This window comes from Thalassophryne amazonica, chromosome 4 (assembly GCF_902500255.1).
Source record: "Thalassophryne amazonica chromosome 4, fThaAma1.1, whole genome shotgun sequence".
Lineage (NCBI taxonomy): Eukaryota > Metazoa > Chordata > Actinopteri > Batrachoidiformes > Batrachoididae > Thalassophryne > Thalassophryne amazonica.
Window position 1 is genome coordinate 90,654,834 of NC_047106.1, and position 19,354 is coordinate 90,674,187.

General features: G+C 45.0%; 1 protein-coding gene across 1 annotated transcript in view; it reads right to left on the reverse strand.

Moving 5' to 3' along the window:
- Positions 1-12,968: 12,968 nt before the first annotated feature.
- LOC117509221 (extracellular calcium-sensing receptor-like) overlaps positions 12,969-19,354 on the reverse strand; it is a 60,043-nt gene continuing 53,657 nt past the window's right edge. Inside the window, 1 exon segment of the mRNA XM_034168943.1 lies at positions 12,969-13,864. Within this exon segment, the coding sequence (XP_034024834.1) occupies positions 12,969-13,864 (896 nt within the window).

Genomic DNA, 19,354 nt, shown 5'->3' on the forward strand with positions numbered 1-19,354 from the left:
TCTTCCGTGTTTTGGCCCGACGTGTCGTTCCTATTGGACAACGCAAAGGTACGTCACGGCTCAGAAAGTTGGATTGGCTTGAACTTTGTCTATGTCAGCCTGCCGCAAGCGGCAATGCGTGCTCCCATCAGCATCTAAAAGAAACGCATCTCATTGAAAATGCTTTTTAGACCGTTTTTTGACGCGTCTGACGTATTCAGTGTGAAAGTGTTATATGGCTGGGGGGGGCCTGGCTGCCGGTTTGTTTGTCTGTTTGTTTTCCTCCCAGGTGGCGTGCATTTGGGACTGAGTGGCTGTGTTGCTGAGGCTGTCAGGACCTCACCCTGATCACCTGCGACTCGTCAGGACTCACAGCTGAGGTGCATCTGGATGGATTGGAGCATGTTGGCATTTAAGACTGGAGTGCACAGTGTGTATTTGCCAGAGACTCGACCTTGTGACCAGACGGGTGAGATCGTCGTCTCGGGAGCCATCTCATCAGCAGCGGATGCTGAGAAACGTCCAGGTTTGATGCACAGTCTGTGAAAGAGGAGGGGGTGAGGTCTCACGCTCGTCAGCACACTTCCTGAGGTACGTTAGATTTTGTGACTAACAGTTATACAGTCAGTAAATGTGGTGTCCTCACACCTTATTGTATTGAGCTGTTTGTTAGTCATGTATCAGCTTCCACTGCGGTGGAGTTTTGTGAACTGGATGTTCCATGCCTGCAGGTTGGAAGCTGATCAGCAATCAAGCCAGGAAGTGTTTGCTGTTTGTACACCTTTAAGTGTTCTGTGTGTAGAGTGTGGACTCACATAATGGTTCCTTCTTTCACAGACTCGGTTGTTGCGGCCACCTGGGGGGTGTCGGCGGGGTCCTTGGGTCCGAAACAGCTTCTGGCTCCGGACCGTTAGCGCTGCTGGGAGCGCACCACGCAGACCGCACCTTTTGTATTATCACTGTTATGTATTAAATTCAGTTAGCCTTTGAACCGTGCTCTGCTATTTCATACTGGGTCCTTCAAACGCTGGTCGGTTCTCGAGCTGCGTCCGACACAAACAGTAGTCTCTGGCCAAACATCACGGACCCAGCGGTAGCAGAGACGGTAACGCGCCGGGAAGGCGGCAGCAGACGTTCAGTGGTTATCCGGATCAGTTGCGGGGCTCTCCGCCCGGAAGGTGCGTGTGTGAGACCCATTACTGGATACTAATTTGTGCTCTCTTGCAGCCGTGTTCCTGTGTTGTGCCTCATCCGTGGAGTGGTGGAGTGTGACTGGCGACGGCTTCGCGTCACACTCCACCGGATGGGAGGTGTAAACGGGAGCTGCAAGAGTGCGTTTGTAATGGGTTCACGTGCACGGCGGAGCTCTGTTAGCACGGGTCGCTGGGCTTCCTGTGTTACAGTCGTAGCCCCGTTTCCCCGGATAAAGGTAACTACTGCGTCTGTTGTATCAGCTCCGGCATTATTTAGTTGAGCACATTTTGGTTGTGTGTTGCACTCAGCTGCGCACACAAAAGCAGCTCGTTTGTTTTTTTTCTGTCGCCCAAGGGGTTTTTTTCATTTTTAGCACTCTGGTTCCCCCTTGTGGTGACTGAATCACGGTACCGTCAAGCTCTGGAGTAGGAACAGGTGTGTTCCATTTGGTGAGCTTGACGGTATAACTCACTGATTTGTTTTGTGTTAGTTCATTTTGTGTGGGTGTTTTTTGAGTTGGTTTTTGTGTGGTTTTTTTTTTTCTGTTGTCCACTATTTGTCTGGGGGTGTGACCCTGTAGCCTTTGCTAACCAAGAACAAAAAAAAAAAAAAAAAAAAAAGAAAACGGGGACCCAAACAACTGTGTTGGTCTGTTTTTTTTTTCTTTTGTTTCTTTTTGTTTCACATCCCCAGGGTTAGATGGAGCGGTCCCCTGGGGGGTGATGGGGTGGTATTTGGGTGTTTTTTCTCTTTGTTTTTGTTGTGCCCTCTTCTCCTCTGACTCCAGCCGGGTGTGCCGTAGTGTCGGCATTGCTGGAGGGGTGCAGTTAGGTTGTGCTGGGCGTTTCCCAGGTGGCCTCTGCACCCGGGAGGGGAGGGGGGGGGGTTTGGGGTTTTTTTTTGTTTTCCCTCCCCCAGTTTCCGCCCTCAGGGTTTGACTGTGGTGTCTGGGGGGGAAAAGGCGGGGTCCATCTAGCCGTGGACGGCCGGGGCTGGGTCCATTGGTCGTGAGGGGAGGCGTCCTGGGGTTGACGAGTGGTCCTCTGGGGGGCGCTGGTAGTCCCCGTGGGTGACGGTGGATCCCAGAGGGACCTCGGTCGTGGTTATTACTCCTGGAGCTGGGCGGTGGCCCTCTGGGGGGTGTTGGTCCTGCGTGTTTGGGGGGGAGGAGGGGGGGTATTTGGCATTTTTGTTTGTGAGTTTACATGTGGGTTTTCTTTTCTCCCCTTCCCTGGGGTTTGATGGGACGGTCCCTGGGGGGGGGGGGGTGTTTGGTTGTTTTGTGTTATGACTAATCACATGTTTGGTTAAAGGCTGACCGCACAGGTGTAGGAACTCCTGGCCACACCTGTGCTGAGACTGTCAAACAAGGGCAAAGATGCAGCCAGTTCAACCAGTCTGTGGAGGACGAACGCAGACGCGGTTTCCAGCCATGGTCCCTGGAGGGGGGTGTTTCTCCTGGGCCAGGTGTGTGTGGTCGCCGGGAGGCTTCCCGTGAGGGTGGGGTACTGTTATATGGGGGGGGGGCCTGGCTGCCGGTTTGTTTGTCTGTTTGTTTTCCTCCCAGGTGGCGTGCATTTGGGACTGAGTGGCTGTGTTGCTGAGGCTGTCAGGACCTCACCCTGATCACCTGCGACTCGTCAGGACTCACAGCTGAGGTGCATCTGGATGGATTGGAGCATGTTGGCATTTAAGACTGGAGTGCACAGTGTGTATTTGCCAGAGACTCGACCTTGTGACCAGACGGGTGAGATCGTCGTCTCGGGAGCCATCTCATCAGCAGCGGATGCTGAGAAACGTCCAGGTTTGATGCCACAGTCTGTGAAAGAGGAGGGGGTGAGGTCTCACGCGTCGCACACTTCCTGAGGTACGTTAGATTTTGTGACTAACAGTTATACAGTCAGAAATGTGGTGTCCCTCACACCTTATTGTATTGAGCTGTTTGTTAGTCATGTATCAGCTTCCACTGCGGTGGAGTTTTGTGAACGGATGTTCCATGCCTGCAGGTTGGAAGCTGATCAGCAATCAAGCCAGGAAGTGTTTGCTGTTTGTACACCTTTAAGTGTTCTGTGTGTAGAGTGTGGACTCACATAATGGTTCCTTCTTTCACAGACTCGGTTGTTGCGGCCACCTGGGGGGTGTCGGCGGGTCCTGGGTCCGAAACAGCTTTGGCTCCGGACCGTTAGCGCTGCTGGGAGCGCACCACGCCAGACCGCACCTTTTTGTATTATCACTGTTATGTATTAAATTCAGTTAGCCTTTGAACCGTGCTCTGCTTATTCATACTGGGTCCTTCAAACGCTGGTCGGTTCTCCGAGCTGCGTCCGACACATAACAGTAAGGCCCAACCTCGTAGTTCGCTATCTTTTACGCACAAGATTTCCTGGCTTACTCTGAGAAGAAAATAGAAGACATTAGGTTAAACATATCCCAGCATGCCTTAACCCAGCCACTACACCCTGCTATTGAGGTGGGCACCATTACAGAGGTATTACCTAGATTTACAGAATTTGATAGTATCTCACTAGGCATGCTGATGAAACTCGTAGCATCAACAAAAAGCACAACCTGTTTATTTGATCCTATACCGACAAAACTGTTTAAGGACCTGTGGTCCACTCTTGGGCCAACTGTGCTGGAAATGATTAATCCTGCTTTACCTTCTGGATATGTTCCTAAATGTTTCAAATCTGCAGTGATTAAACCATTACTTAAGAAACCTAATCTTGACCCTAGTGTATTGAAAAACTATATCAAATATATATATCAAATCAATATCAAATCTATCATTTTGCTCTAAAATTCTGGAAAAAGTGGTGTCATGGCAGCTCGTGGACTATCTTACTGAGAACAATCTCTTTGAGCAACTGCAGTCTGCTTTCAGAAAATATTCCACAGAGATGGCTCTCACTAAAGTGGTGAATAATCTTCTGCTTACAATGGATTTGCACATGACTATGGTTCTGGTGTTGTTAGATCTCAGTGCTGCATTCGATACTGTGGATCATCATATTCTGCTTGATAGGCTGGAAAATCATTTTGGGATTACTGGGAGTGCCCTTGCATGGTTGACGTCATACTTGACCAGTCGTGTTTTGTACAGTAACACTAGCTCTAACCTTAGTGACATGAAATTTGGGGTTCCACAGGGGTCCATCTTAAGCCCGCTGCTTTTCTCCCTTGATATAGCACCCCTTGGGCACATATTGCAGCATTTTGGGATTACCTTTCACTGCTATGCTGATGATAGTTATACATGCCGATAACTGCTAGTCATCTCATTCACATAAAATCCTTAGAGGATTGCTTTGCATCAGTGAGAAGATGGATGGTGAGAACCATCCTGCTTTTGAACTCTGATAAGACTGACATGATGGCTCTTGATCCAGTGAGACATTGGCATCAATTTGACCAGTTAATGCTGAGCCTAGGCTCATGTGTCATACATCACACTGACAAAGTGAGGAACCATTGGGTAATTTTTGATCCTACATTGTCCTTTGACCTCCACATTACAAATATTATGAGGACTGCTTTCTTCCATCTGCGAAATATAGCGAAGATTTGTCCCAGCCTGTCTATGGCTGATGCTGAGACCCTGATCCATGCGTTTATCTCTCCTAGATTGTACTACTGCAATGTTCTATTTTCTGGTTTACCGCAGTCCAGCATGAGGGCTCTCCAATTGGTTCAAAATGCTGCAGCCAGACTTTTGACTCGAAGCAGAAAGTTTGACCACATTACACCCATTTTGGCATCCCTTCACTGGCTTCTCGTCCCAGTGAGATCAGATTTTAGGGTTCTGCTACTAATCTATAAAATTCTTCATGGACTGGCACCACCCTACTTAGCTGTCCTCATTAAACACTACATACTGGCCCGGGCTTTGCGTTCTCAGGGTGCAGGACTAATTTGTGCCCCTAGGGTGAATAAGAAGTCTGCGGGTCATAGAGCTTTCTCTTATCGTGCCCCTACTCTGTGGAATGATCTCCCTGCATCAATAAAACAGTCAGATTCTGTGATTGAAGTCCAGACTTAAGACGCACTTATTTTCCCTTTCGTATGGCTAGCATACTGGCATAGTATAGTGTTACACTTTTTAGTCTTTTAATTCATTTTATTAGGAAACAGAGCATGCCACGGCCTCAACTTTACCTACGAGGGCTGTCCGTAAAGTATAGGTCCTTTATATTTTTTCAAAAACTATATGGATTTCATTCATATGTTTTACGTCAGACATGCTTGAACCCTCGTGCGCATGCGTGAGTTTTTCCACGCCTGTCGGTGACGTCATTCGCCTGTGAGCACTCCTTGTGGGAGGAGTCGTCCAGCCCCTCGTCGGAATTCCTTTGTCTGAGAAGTTGCTGAGAGACTGGCGCTTTGTTTGATCAAAATTTTTTCTAAACCTGTGAGACACATCGAAGTGGACATGGTTCGAAAAATTAAGCTGGTTTTCAGTGAAAATTTTAACAGCTGATGAGAGATTTTGAGGTGATTCTGTCGCTTTAAGGACTTTACACGGTGCGAGACGTCGCGCAGCACTCTCAGGCAGCGTCATCAGCCTGTTTCAAGCTTAAAACCTCCACATTTCAGGCTCTGTTGATCCAGGACGTCGTGAGAGAACAGAGAAGTTTCAGAAGAAGTCGGTTTCAGCATTTTATCCGGATATTCCACTGTTAAAGGAGATTTTTTTAATGAAAGACGTGCGGGCGGATTGCAGCGTCGGCTCGCAGCCGCCGCGACGCTCCGTCACAGGAAAAACACCTCTGCTGGAAGCCTTAAGGACAAGTTGGAACATCTCCAGCTGATAAACAATTTCTCATATACTCACTCCACTGAAAGCCATCAAAAGCCAACTGGATTTTAACAAATGGTTATCAACACGGAGGTGTTTTTCCTGTGCCGCCGCACCGCGCGGCACGTCCGCACGTCTTTCATTAAAAAAATCTCCTTTAACAGTGGAATATCCGGATGATGTGATGTCTCGCACCGTGAAAAGTCCTTAAAGCGACAGAATCACCTCAAAATCTCTCATCAGCTGTTAAAATTTTCACTGAAAACCAGCTTAATTTTTCGGACCATGTCCACTTCGATGTGTCTCACAGGTTTAGAAAAAATTTTGATCAAACAAAGCGCCAGTCTCTCAGCAACTTCTCAGACAAAGGAATTCCGAGGGGCTGGACGACTCCTCCCACAAGGAGTGCTCACAGGCGAATGACGTCACCGACAGGCGTGGAAAAACTCACGCATGCGCACGAGGGTTCAAGCATGTCTGACGTAAAAACATATGAATGAAATCCATATAGTTTTTGAAAAAAATAAAAAGGACCTATACTTTACGGACAGCCCTCGTAAATTCTGGGTCTTTAAGTGAAGCTTAGGGTTAGTGGCTGGCGATCACATTAGTACTTTCTGTTTTGCTTGTTGTTTAATGCTGGCAAATTATACTGTATTTCTTGTCTTTCTGATGCCTGATTCTGTTTTTTCTCTGTGTTTAAGGTGTGGCTCCATCCAGAGATGGGTGTGGTATTTGCGCTGGAGACTCTGCTGTCCTGTACACCAACAGCATTTCCTATATATTCATTTTGTGAATTGTTCTGTAATTTATGTCCGTAGCATGGCCCAAGCAGAGGGTCACCCCTTTGAGTCTGGTCTGCTTCAGGTTTCTTCCTCATAGGGAGTTTTTCCATACCACTGCTGCTCTGGGGGTTAGTAAGGTTAGACCTTACTTAGGTGAAGCGCCTTGACGCAACTCTGTTGTGATTTGACGCTGTACAAATGAAAATAAATTGGAAAATTGAATTAAAACATTTAGTTTTAACCATAAATGTAATCAGTTGATAATGAATTACCATACACAGCAACACTATTTCTTTTTCCAACACATAATTTATGCATCCTTTTTTAACCTCTATTTGATTGATATAACCAATTTTAGCTATCTTAATCCATTTTTAACATTTAACTTTTTAACATAAAATGAATTACAACTTTTATACAAAACAGCACAATTTTGTGATCAAAGAATCAAATATACCACACCTGCAAACTGCAAACCATGTGTAACCTTAGCTTTAGCTTAGCAATTAACATTAAAGCAGTTATCAACTTGGCTAGCAGTTAGCATGCATGGTCACACTTAGCATTAGCATGTAAGCTAGTTATTCTTTTCAGAGTAATAAACAACAATATAAGTGCAAGAACGTCATGGAAATACACTGGCATACATCCTACTGCATCTATTATACAATGTGGACTAACTTAAACCAAGTTAAAAGCACAATATATGCATTTTCCAAACAGCTAGCAACTAGCTGGCTAACTCACCGGAGTTTCATCAACCACAAACTACACTGAACAAAAATATAAATGCAACACTTTTGCTTTTGCCCCGATTTTTTCACAAGCTGACCTCAAAGATCTAAGACATCTTCTATATATGCCAAATAATTATTTTTCTCCCATATTGTTCACAAATCTGTCTAAATTTGTGTTAGCGAGCACTTCTCCTTCGCCAAGATAATCCATCCCACCTCACAGGTGTAGCATATCAGGTTGCTGATTAGACAGCATAATTATTGTACAGATGTGCCTTAGGCTGGCTACAATAAAAGGCCACTCTGAAATGTTCAGTTTTATCACACAGCACAATGCCACAGATGTCACAGGTTTTGAGGGAGCGTGCAATTGGCATGCTGACTGCAGGAATGTCTACCAGAGCTGTTGTCCATGAATTGAATGTTCATTTCTCTACCATAAGCCATTTCCAAAGGTGTTTCAAAGAATTTAGCATTACATCCAACTGGCCTCACAACCACAGACCCTGTGTAACTACACCAGCCCATGACCTCCAAATCCAGCATGTTCACCTCCAAGATCATCTGAGACCAGCCTCCCGGACAACTGCTGCAACAATCGGTTTGCAGAACCAAAGAATTTCTGCACAAACTGTCAGAAACCATATCAAGGAAGCTCATCTGCATGCTCATCATCCTCATCAGGATCTCGACTGACTTCATCTTAACTGACTTCAGTGGGCAAATGCTCACATTCGATGGTATCTGGCTGCTGATCAACTCTATGCGAAGGAGATGTGTTGCACTGCATGAGGCAAATGGTTGTCACACCAGATACTGACTGGTTTTCTGACCCCTCCAGACTCCCCCATTAAAGCAAGACTGCACATTTCAGAGTGGCCTTTTATTGTGGCCAGCCTAAGGCACACCTGTGCAATAATCATGCTGTCTAATCAGCATCTTTATATGCCACACCTATGAGGTGGGATGGATAAGGGAGAAGTGCTCACTAACACAGGTTTAGACAGATATGTGAACAATAGTTATGAGAAATAGGTCTTTTGTGTATATAGAAAATGTTTTAAGTCTTTGAGTTCAGCTCATGAAAAATGGGAGCAAAAACAAAAGTGTTGCATTTATATTTTTGTTCAGTGTAGTAAACGTGGTTGGGGTATCCTCCTCGGCTCACAGCCGTTTGAAATGAACCCAGGGTCTGCCTGCTGCAGTCTGGTTCTGGATTTCTACCGTCTCCCTCGGGTCAGCTGCTGTCTGCTCCATGTCTGAGAGGAAAATGAGTCTCACACAGGTGTGGACTTCACGTGATACCTGATTTAGGTGCTTGGGGACACTGACCCCTACTGGAAGTACACTGAAACTATCTAAATTACATAAATAGGGTTAATGACCTGATTTTTCATGCTGGTTACACATACTTAGTAGTTCATAATTTCTTACTATGTTGAATGTAAATTCTGAGGCTTAAGAATACACTTAAGAATATTCATGTTCTGAGTTCATTAAAAACTTGTTCTGTAAATAGCTCTCTTACTTTTGTGAAAATCATTGATTTGAATCTCAAATTTGAGGCTGTTCTGTAAATAGTTTTCAAATAAACAATAAATATAGCAACTTCTGATCAATCTATATCAATTTCAGGCTTAAAATAATGTACTGATTTAAGCCACACCCATTTTTGGTCAAACCACACCCACATCAGGTTTAGACCCCATCCACTACAAGTACAGATAATTTAGATGGTTGAACAGATACAGCTAGTGGTGTACTCACTCATCCCAAGTTGGACGTCTGTGCTTTTCATGGATTGTCCACAACAAATACGTTGTTCAAGCACAAATATGTTCATAAGTACACTCATTGCCAGAGCACCCACGGTGAAAGGTCAATGATCGATTTTGTAATCGTGTCATCAGAAATGCAACCAGGTGTGTCTTGGAACCTCGGGTAAACAGAGAGCTGGAGATGGAAGCTGATCCAAGACCTGGTGGTGAGTAGGGTCAGATGGCAAGATAAGCCAATGAACTGACTTAGAAGGCCTAAATGCATAGTGAGGGTTTTCTGGAACTGTTTGGACTGCTTGTCCAAATGGCCTTCAACTCACAACTCCAATGAAACTTCTCTTACATCCCAAGGGAGGCTGGAAACATGGAAGTGGAGTGGTCCATGTTCAAGTAACCCTGTCATGTGTATCAACTAATTGATATAAAAAGATGAACATAAATCATTTTGCTGTCCTTGCTTTATCGCCCTTTACATGCACATTTGTTGCTGCCAACAGTCCAATGAGTTGTGCTGTGTCTTTTCTCCCTCATAGCCTGCCATCTGCAGGAGGGGGGCGGGGCTGTGGGCTCAGCCTTCTCTGTGTGCGAGTGAGGTGCTCCACCCATGCACACATGGAGTGAACAGGGTGCCACAGTAAACAACCAGCCGGGTTGACTGTACAATTATATCCAGAAAGTTTGGACTAGGGCATGGACTTGGCTTCAAAGCCTAATTCCACAGCTCCAGTATGGGAACATTTCAGACTGAAGCTGAATGAGCGAGGAGAATCCAACACAAAAGAGCCAGTACGTCAACTTTACTTGAAAACAGTGACCATAAAAACTGTAAATACTTGTTGATGTTTGTCATGGCAGCAACCCAAGAACCCGCTCATGGACAACTGCAGTAGGCTGAAGAAGAAGGCCTTTCATGTCTTGTTGGCACAGAGTTCCATGGAAACAGCAGACAGGTATCATCAGGCCAGGACTGTAGTCTTATTGGTGGCTGAGGAAAAAATGAGATCAACCTTTGCTCAGCCTTCCAGGCGGTTTGTAAAACTGTCAGGCAACTCAGGCAGTTCTTAGCCCAGGCTGTGTTCAGCAAGGGAGGAGAGCTGCTAAACTGGACTGAGGATATTGTCAAGTGGTGGAAATAACACTTTTAGGATCTAGTCAACCCTACTGACATGCCCTTTGCTGAGGAGGCAGTGCTGGGTCCATCACCCTAGCAGAAGTCACTGAGACAGTAAGAAAAAGGGATTTGAGTGGTTAAGCCCAACAGCTTAACCACTAGACCATCACCTCCCCAATGTTGTGCCCAGGACATCACTGTCGAGGTGCGTTCGGGGTGGCGAAAGATCAAAGAGCATTCAGTGTGTCGTGCCCCCCCCCCAGCAACCCAAATGGCATGCGAGTGTGTCATCCCCCCCCTTCCCCCAGCTACACGAATGACATGAGAGTGTGTCCCCCACCACCCCAATCCATGATTCAACATTGTTAAGGTGTGGCTGAGGTGGCGAAATCTTGAATGGTAGCTGGAGTGCAGTGCGATTGCTATCCAGTGCAGTGTGCACATCTGGACAGCTGTCATGTCCATGATGGAACAGCTGACTGCTGTGAAACACCCATAATGGCATATCCAGCATGTCATGCATGAGGTGGAATCAACGGGCAGCAGTGTGCCCACCCCACCACAACACAGATAAAAATAAAAACCCAGCTGCTCCAGCTGCATGTCACAACAGTGGGCGTCACAGACACCAACCATGCAGCAGCATGTGCTGTACATCCCCTTGACAGCTCCCACCGTCAGCTCAGAAAAACATCTGTGTGCCATCCGACCAGACAGCCACGTTACGTGACACACGATTGCCGATGATCACGGCCCAGGAGTGCCCACCGAGATGATCAGATGATGCCAGCGCATGAGGGGGCACTGAAGCCGTCAGATCATGGACCAGGCACACCCACTGAGGCAATCGGATGATGCCACCACACGTGGGAGCACCAAAGCCATCAGATCACAGCCCAGGCGTGCCCACCGAGCCAATCAGATGATGTCAGTGTGCATAGGAGAACCGAAGTCATCCGATGATCACATGTGCATTCACCAAGATGATCATCATGTGTCATCGCAACTCAAAGCTGGAGAACACATATCGTGCAATGAAGAACATCACCTCTCAACACGCCATCGCGATGCACGTGTCGGCAGGCTCTTATGACACGGTGAAAAATAAAAACAGCTCACTGGCCCACTGTGCCTCAAGTGACACGCGATCGCAACATACAAACAGTTCGTCCATCATGTGACAGCCTGACTGACAGCCTATGTGTGTACCAATGTGAACCGCTCATTTGACCCATACCCTGCAGAGGGGAAAGCCATGAGCCCATTCATGTGAGTACTTTACTGCTCTGGACAAGGGTGCATGTCACTCAGATCATGTCAGTGCAGAAAGCAGCCCGAGAGGCGATCATCATGTCACACCTGATCGCTGTGTCATTGCAACTCACAGCTGGAGTACACATATCGTTCCAACATACAGCCCTCTGCAAGCCACCGCAATACACGTGTCGGCAGGCTCTCATGGCATGGAGAAAAATGAGAACACATATCATCTTTGCAATGTGTTCATCTGCGCCTCAATGCGCCCTGCAGCCAGCCTGCCCCATGTGGAAATATGCAGCTGATCATGTGAACGCCCAGCTGGTGAGGCAAATGTCACGTCCACCACATGAATTTTATTCCACATGATGCATTAACAAACTGACCACCACTGCTAACACTGCATGCATGGCCAGGCCGGGACCAGACCCGGGGCTGCTAAACTCATTCGACTACTTCCAGAAGCACAACAGCTGTCTACACCTTTAAATATTTGTGATATCTTGGGCATAGGTCAATATCCTGCAGTGGATACTCGGCTAAAATCCTTTGCTTTCAGAATAATAGCCTAATGCACAGGCTGCCACCGTGTTGTGCTTCTTGTTCCCTGTTAGGGCCCCATCACACCTAGCAAGAATCAAGCCAACCATGCCAAAAGTAAAAAAATCCATAATTCATGTCACGTGGGAGGAATATGAATACAGCATACAGCCGTCTGACTACTCAGACTACTGCAACCCGCACATTAAGCCCCCGAACGCAGTACAAAATGTTGGTGGACCACATTAGGATTACCCAGACAGCTGTCAGAATGCAGTGAGAAGATGACAAATTTACTTCCATTGTTGTATGAGTGAGGTATGATTGCAGGTGGAGGAAATCTAATCCAGCAGCACTCGAGGTGCACTCGTGGTGTGTTTGGGACAGTCGGGACATTCGGCCAGCACCCAAAATGGCGGTTCATTTCGAACATGACCAGAATGCTTCAAATGCTGTTTTCATGCCATTCCACGAATGCACCTCAACACTTCCGGAATGTGGGCCGAACTTTCATTCGGACGCCATTTGGCCTCATTCGGCCTCTCATGTGACAAGGGTATTACAACTAGTGATCAAGATTGAAACAAAAGCAAGGCAAAGATCATGTCAGAGAAAAGAAAAATAGTTACAGTTTCATTTTAAAAATCCAACAAACTTTGACTGCGCTGTGATAATCTTACAATTATTAATTTATTAATTTTTAATTAATTTATGTATTTGTGTAATGGGGTGTACAACAAAGGAAAGTTCTTCTGGTGAAAAACAAAATTTGCTGGCTTAAGTGTCAATATCTCAGCTCATGATTGCCTTCTTTGTGTTTCTTTCGGGCCTTATGAGGATAATGTAACATTTGGGTCCAAACAGTGCAGCCAAGAGGCCAAAACTGGAGGCCAGGATGGCAAATACTTCCACTGCATCTGCATATTTACCAGGGGAGCTGATATAAGTTGGGACAAATGCCACCCACACAGCACAGAATATCAGCATGCTGAAAGTGATGAGTTTAGCCTCATTAAAACTGTCAGGAAGATCCCTGGCTAGAAAGGCTAGCAGGAAGCTGAGGACAGCCAGAAAGCCAATATAACCCAGTAACACTGCAAAACCAACTGTGGAGCCAACAACACATTCATAAACTATTTTGTCATTGTGATATTTTGTGTTTTTGTGAGGAGCTGGAGAGGAAGAGACAAGCCAAACAGTGCAGATTACTGCCTGGACAGAACTCAAAGCCAGAACTGTCCCTCTCTGTTGTCTGACACCAAACCATTTCAGTCTGGTTCCAGCTCCTGGTTTGGAGGACTTAAACACAGCCAGAACCACCATGGTTTTTACCAGGATACATGAGATACAAAGCACAAAGCTGATCCCAAACGCTGCATGCCTCAGCTGACATGTCCACAGCTGAGGCCGGCCAATGAACAGCAGGGAGCACAGAAAGCACAGCTTTAGAGAAATTATGATCAGGAAGCTCAATTCTGAATTGTTGGCTCGTACTATTGGTGTACTGCGATAATATGTGAAGATTCCAAGAACAACAGCACAAATAAATGTCCCCAGCAATGAGGCAGCTGTCAAGCAGATTCCCAGAGGCTCCTGATAGGACAGGAACTCAGTTCCTTTGGTAATGCATTTATCATGCTTGGAACTAGACCAAAAGTCCTCTGGACAACTGATGCAATCCTTGGAATCTAACAAAGAGGGGAGAAAATACATTTTCATTACATTCAGCCACCCATATAAGAAGGATTTTGTTCATATGAATTGAAGCAAAAGATTACAGTCCTTTTTGCACATGAAAGGCTTATTTCCCTCAAGCTATGTTCACAGATCAGGACTGGGAGCCTTGCTCCATTCTTTATACTGGTGTTTGTGTCTTGAAGCTTGTCACTGCTGTCTTCTGGCTGCTGAATCTATTGTCAAGTTTGGTTTATCATCATGCCATGTGGAATAAATTCAGGTTGGTAGACTTAGCTCACAAATTTAGGCAGCACTGTGTTGTTGTGTGGCTGAGGCAAGGCCCCTCCTTCAGGGGTGCTTCTGTGTCATCATTGTACTGGAACTGACCCACACTGCTGTGGGTGGTGATGTGGATGAGGTCTAGATACTGCAGTGAGCATTCCTGGGGTCTGACATCCATTCGAGAATTTATTCATGAAGTGAATTATAGATGTGTTTTAAAAGACTATGCATCCATGACACCATGTTGCCACTTTGGGTCCACCAAGTCCGACAACTGGTCCATCCCTACCTGTCCAAATTTACCATTTATCTGTCACAGGCAGGTGAAATTAGGATCCCCAACAACCAAGTAACTATGTGCCAGTGTTCTTTTGAGATGAGGTGCTCTGTTGAATTGATATTCCACACAGCACCGCTCTCAGACTGCAGGCTTACTTGTAGTTCCTAGGGTTTGTAAGAGTAGAATGGGAGGCAGAGCCTTCAGCTTTCAGGCTCCTCTCCTGTGGAACCAGCTCCCAATTCAGATCAGGGAGACAGACACCCTCTCTACTTTTAAGATTAGGCTTAAAACTTTCCTTTTTGCTAAAGCTTATAGTTAGGGCTGGATCAGGTGACCCTGAACCATCCCTTAGTTATGCTGCTATAGACTTAGACTGCTGGGGGGGTTCCCATGATGCACTGTTTCTTTCTCTTTTTGCTCTGTATGCACCACTCTGCATTTAATCATTAGTGATTGATCTCTGCTCCCCTCCACAGCATGTCTTTTCCTGGTTCTCTCCCTCAGCCCCAACCAGTCCCAGCAGAAGACTGCCCCTCCCTGAGCCTGGTTCTGCTGGAGGTTTCTTCCTGTTAAAAGGGAGTTTTTCCTTCCCACTGTCGCCAAGTGCTTGCTCACAGGGGTCGTTTTGACCATTGGGATTTTTACGTAATTATTGTATGGCCTTGCCTTACAATATAAAGTGCCTTGGGGCAACTGTTTGTTGTGATTTGGCGCTATATAAATAAAATTGATTGATGATTGATTGATTGATATCCCCACAGCATAAATCGATAGTTATGTGTGTCGAGTTGAGCTCCCCATCAAAGCTTAGGTGGATTTTCTTCAGTTGTGCCGCTCATCTCAACCGGTGACTGTCCCTTCGAGATGAGTTCCACCGCACAACTGCGCATGTGCACCTCACCTGTCAAGTTGAGTTCACCCACCAAAGAAAAGTAAAAAAATGAGGTAAGATTTGTCTTTACATAAAAATACAGTAATGTGTCTTTTCAATTTTAAAAGAGTAAAGACTTGAATGTACACATGCTGTCTTTAAAGCCGAATACTGTCATTAGATGATGGGGAGCTCATCGTGACAGGGAAATGTGCATGCACAGATGAAAGGGCGGGGTGTTAAAGTGGAGAGAACTGCATGTGTGTGCATGCACAGTTGCACAGTGGAGATTCTCTTGATGGGTCGATCATCTCGTTGGGACACCGGATGAGGCATAGAAAAGCGTGATAAATGGCCAGAATGTGGAAGTTATTGCTTTCTCAAAATGCAAGTAATATTCCTCAACATAGTCTTCCTAAATAACTGCTGTTTCACACCAAGTCATTCCAGAGGTACACAAGACTCCTCTGAAAAGTACCAAAGACATCCAGTTGTCACAAAGGTACATACAGCCTCCGATATTATTGGTTGTCCGATTGTCCAAGACAAGTTTAAAATGTGAATGGACAACACAGATCCCTGATAACATTGCCCAAATCACAATAGTACATAGTAGAGAAGCTTGAATCTTCAACTGGACTGGGTTGCTTGACACGAGGACGTTTCGCTTCAAATCGCAGAAGCTTCCTCAGCTAAAATTCTTGGTCTGGTTGTCTGACGTCTGTCTTGACCCTTGTAGAGAAGAAACAGAAGCCACAAAAGCTGGAGTTTTAAACCTAACCAGACCCCTCCTACCGAGAGGCAGACTGCTATTGGCTAGTGACTAAACAATTGCTTTATTTAACACCTATTGTGCTCAAGTTAGCACCCTCCTAATGACAGGGTAGCTGTCCCTCCTAACGATGGGACTCACAGAAACACACAAGTACAGTTTTTCTGAGGTGTGAATTGTAGATTAACTGCAAAGTTTACATAACTTTGAGTTTGTGTCATTGTGACTTAAGTTTAAAGTATCGACTGTGTTAATTTTGATGCAGTTGTGGTAAATATCATAGTTTGATTGGAAGAAATTCTTCAGCGCCATGCTCACACAGCCTGTTAAAAATCAAGAACAACAAAAACACAGCCTCAGGGAGAGGAGGAGCTCCTGCTGTAGTGCACACACACAACCTGTTACAACCTTGTTATAGTCACATACAAGCCTGTTAATGTTAAGGACGGAGTGCACGTCGTGTCTTCCCTGTGCAGCCGTGAGTCCAGTGAACCCATCATCATGCTTCAAGCCAAGAATCAGAACACAATGAGTTATTACCAATGAAGTTGGGGGAGGTTATATTTCACCCTTCTTGTCTGTTTGTTTGTTCATTTGTGAACAACCTGGAGCCCACAATTTTTCATATATCATTATGACATTTTTACTGAAGATTCATATCCTCATAGGCAAGAAGTGATTCAACATTCAAGGTCAAAGGTCAAAGTCAGATGCCAAATTTTGTGGCCATTTAAATTTAACTTTGAAAACCCCATTTAATGTATCTTTTATATATGTTAATCAAATATGCACCAATACTAGGGTGACCATATTTTAATTACCAAAAACCAGGACACTCGGCCCTGCAATGACATACTCAAATGATACTTGAATGGCGGTCAATTTAATGACCCAATGAAAAACAATGAAATGAAATGTCATCACTTTCCAAAAAAATAACCCAGGATGTGAAAACAGGACATGTCCTGGGAAAACAGGACATTTGGTCACCCTAACCAATACCTCTCATATTTTAAAGTGGGGTGCAGACTGGCACTCACTACAGCCTGACAAAGGTTGATCCGGATCTGATGTGGATTGTGGATTTTCTGGACATTTAATAATATTGAAAGTGCTTTAATCACTGTCATTTGTGACAATGAGGTGCAAACTGTCTCACTCATGAATACACTAACTTTGATCTGCATCTGATCCATACTGTGGATTTAGCAGATATTTGATTTTAACATTGAAAAGCCCATGTCATCAAGATTTTGTAATATGCATATGTCGCGGACATGAATGAGTGCAGCTTGTCAGCATCTCACCATGTCATTTAGGTCCTTCAGACTTTATTTTGAGTAAATGCTTCAGGGGAGCTTTGGCATGGCAAAAAAAAAAAAAAAAACTTTCAGCTTCTGGGGGGGCTTCTAAAGGGGGTCTGCCCCCCCATACTCCCCACCTTTTTTTAAAGTATTTTTTTTTTTTCTTTTCAGCTGACACCCCCTGCAATTACAGCCCTTTTAACCCCCTGCCACTTCAAGCACCTTTTTTGTGATGTAAATTAATCTTCAAAGTTTTCAGCAAGTTGACAGTAGGGCTGTACAATATGGCCAAATTATCGTATTTCAATATTGTCATCTAAATTGTCATGTAAATGTCAATTATATACATGCTGTCCATATTCTTGAGCTGTTTAGGTGGGTAGGGAGAGTTCCCATGGGATAAAAAAGCTTTTCAACCTACCATCCCTGGTTCTCAAGACCAGGCACTTAAGTGGCTCTACTCTCTTTTTTTTCTTTTTTTTAAAGATATTAAGTGTACCTTAGTAAACACTGGTAGAGTTCCACCTTAGATTTGGAATGTATAATAGAAGATATACCCCACTGAATTTTCATATCAATATGATATATGGTCTGACTATGATTTGACACAAAGTGCAGCAAAAGTGAAAATTAAACATTCTTAAACAAAACAGTAATAATACCACACTCATTTTGCACCTCATAAGGTTAGGATACTGTGTCCTCCAAAGTATTGGAACGCTTGGAATTTCACACATTTTAATTTGTTTATGCCATTTTAAATACAAGAAATACAAAATTAAAGAATAAAAATGTCTAAAATTATCTTCCTCAAGCTCAAACTGAAATCAAATCTCTAATACTTGATAAAACCTGTAAATAATAATCAGTTTTATTGCCAGTTTTCTTTAGACAAGTCAGGGGATGGAAACATGAACATTTCCAAGTCACTGAATATGTCTTGGACTTTATTTACTGTTGTGTGGGCCGCTGAAGAGGAGGTACTGCTGGCCCACCACCACCAGATGGCGCCCTGCTTGGAGTGTGGGCTCCAAGCACGAGAGGGCGTCGGAGCCGCTGGAGTGACAGCTGTCACTTATCAGCACCAGCTGTCACTTATCACCATCACTACAAAGGCCGGACTGCAACTCCACCTCCTCGCCAACAAATCAGCTACCACTTAAGTAACCTTCTCTGCTGTAATTTTCAGTGATTAAACATTGTTCTGTGTGCAGCCGTTTCCTGTGGCTACAGTCTGAAACTGGATTGGCGGATAATGTGAGTGCGACGTCTTCGCCTCTCACTCCTTCCAGGGAAGTGACTGACAGGAGCTGCATGGGTGATTCCGTTTCTGGAGGTGGAGGTATTCCCTCCCGGAGGAACTGAGTACAGAGAGATTACTGGGTGTGTATCCACGCACCCACCATTAACTGTTTCTGTTTCTGCCAGCAGTACCAGGTCTGACAGCTGGAGACGGTGGCCACCTGGGACCCAGGACTTGGCGGCTCCGGTGTTCTTCAGATCCGTTGGCGGTGGAAGCCGTGTGGGATCCGGCTCTTCTCTGGACAGATGTCTTCTATCCTCGAGCCTGCCCACACGTCACCTTGTGTATGATTGACTGTACTCCTCAACTGCAATTGTCTGTATTCCGTTGTGCAATTCACAACATTAAATTGTTACTTTTGGCTTTATCCATTGTCCGTTCATTACCGCCCCCTGTTGTGGGTCCGTGTCACTACACTTTCACAACAATTTACATCAGTTATGAAGAAATACAAAAGTTTCTTTCACCAAAACATCAAATCTAGGCTTTCATCTCAAATGTACTTTCTGTCAAATTGTAACGGAACTATCAGGTTGTCTTTTTAAGAAAATCCTCCTCTACACAACTTCACCAGGAAGCTGGATTTTAGATTTTTAATTAATTTATATCAAGTTGTAGAGGTTTGCTTTCAGTTTGAGTTAAGGAAGATAATTTTAGAAAAAAAAAAAGTATTTGAAATGGAATAAACA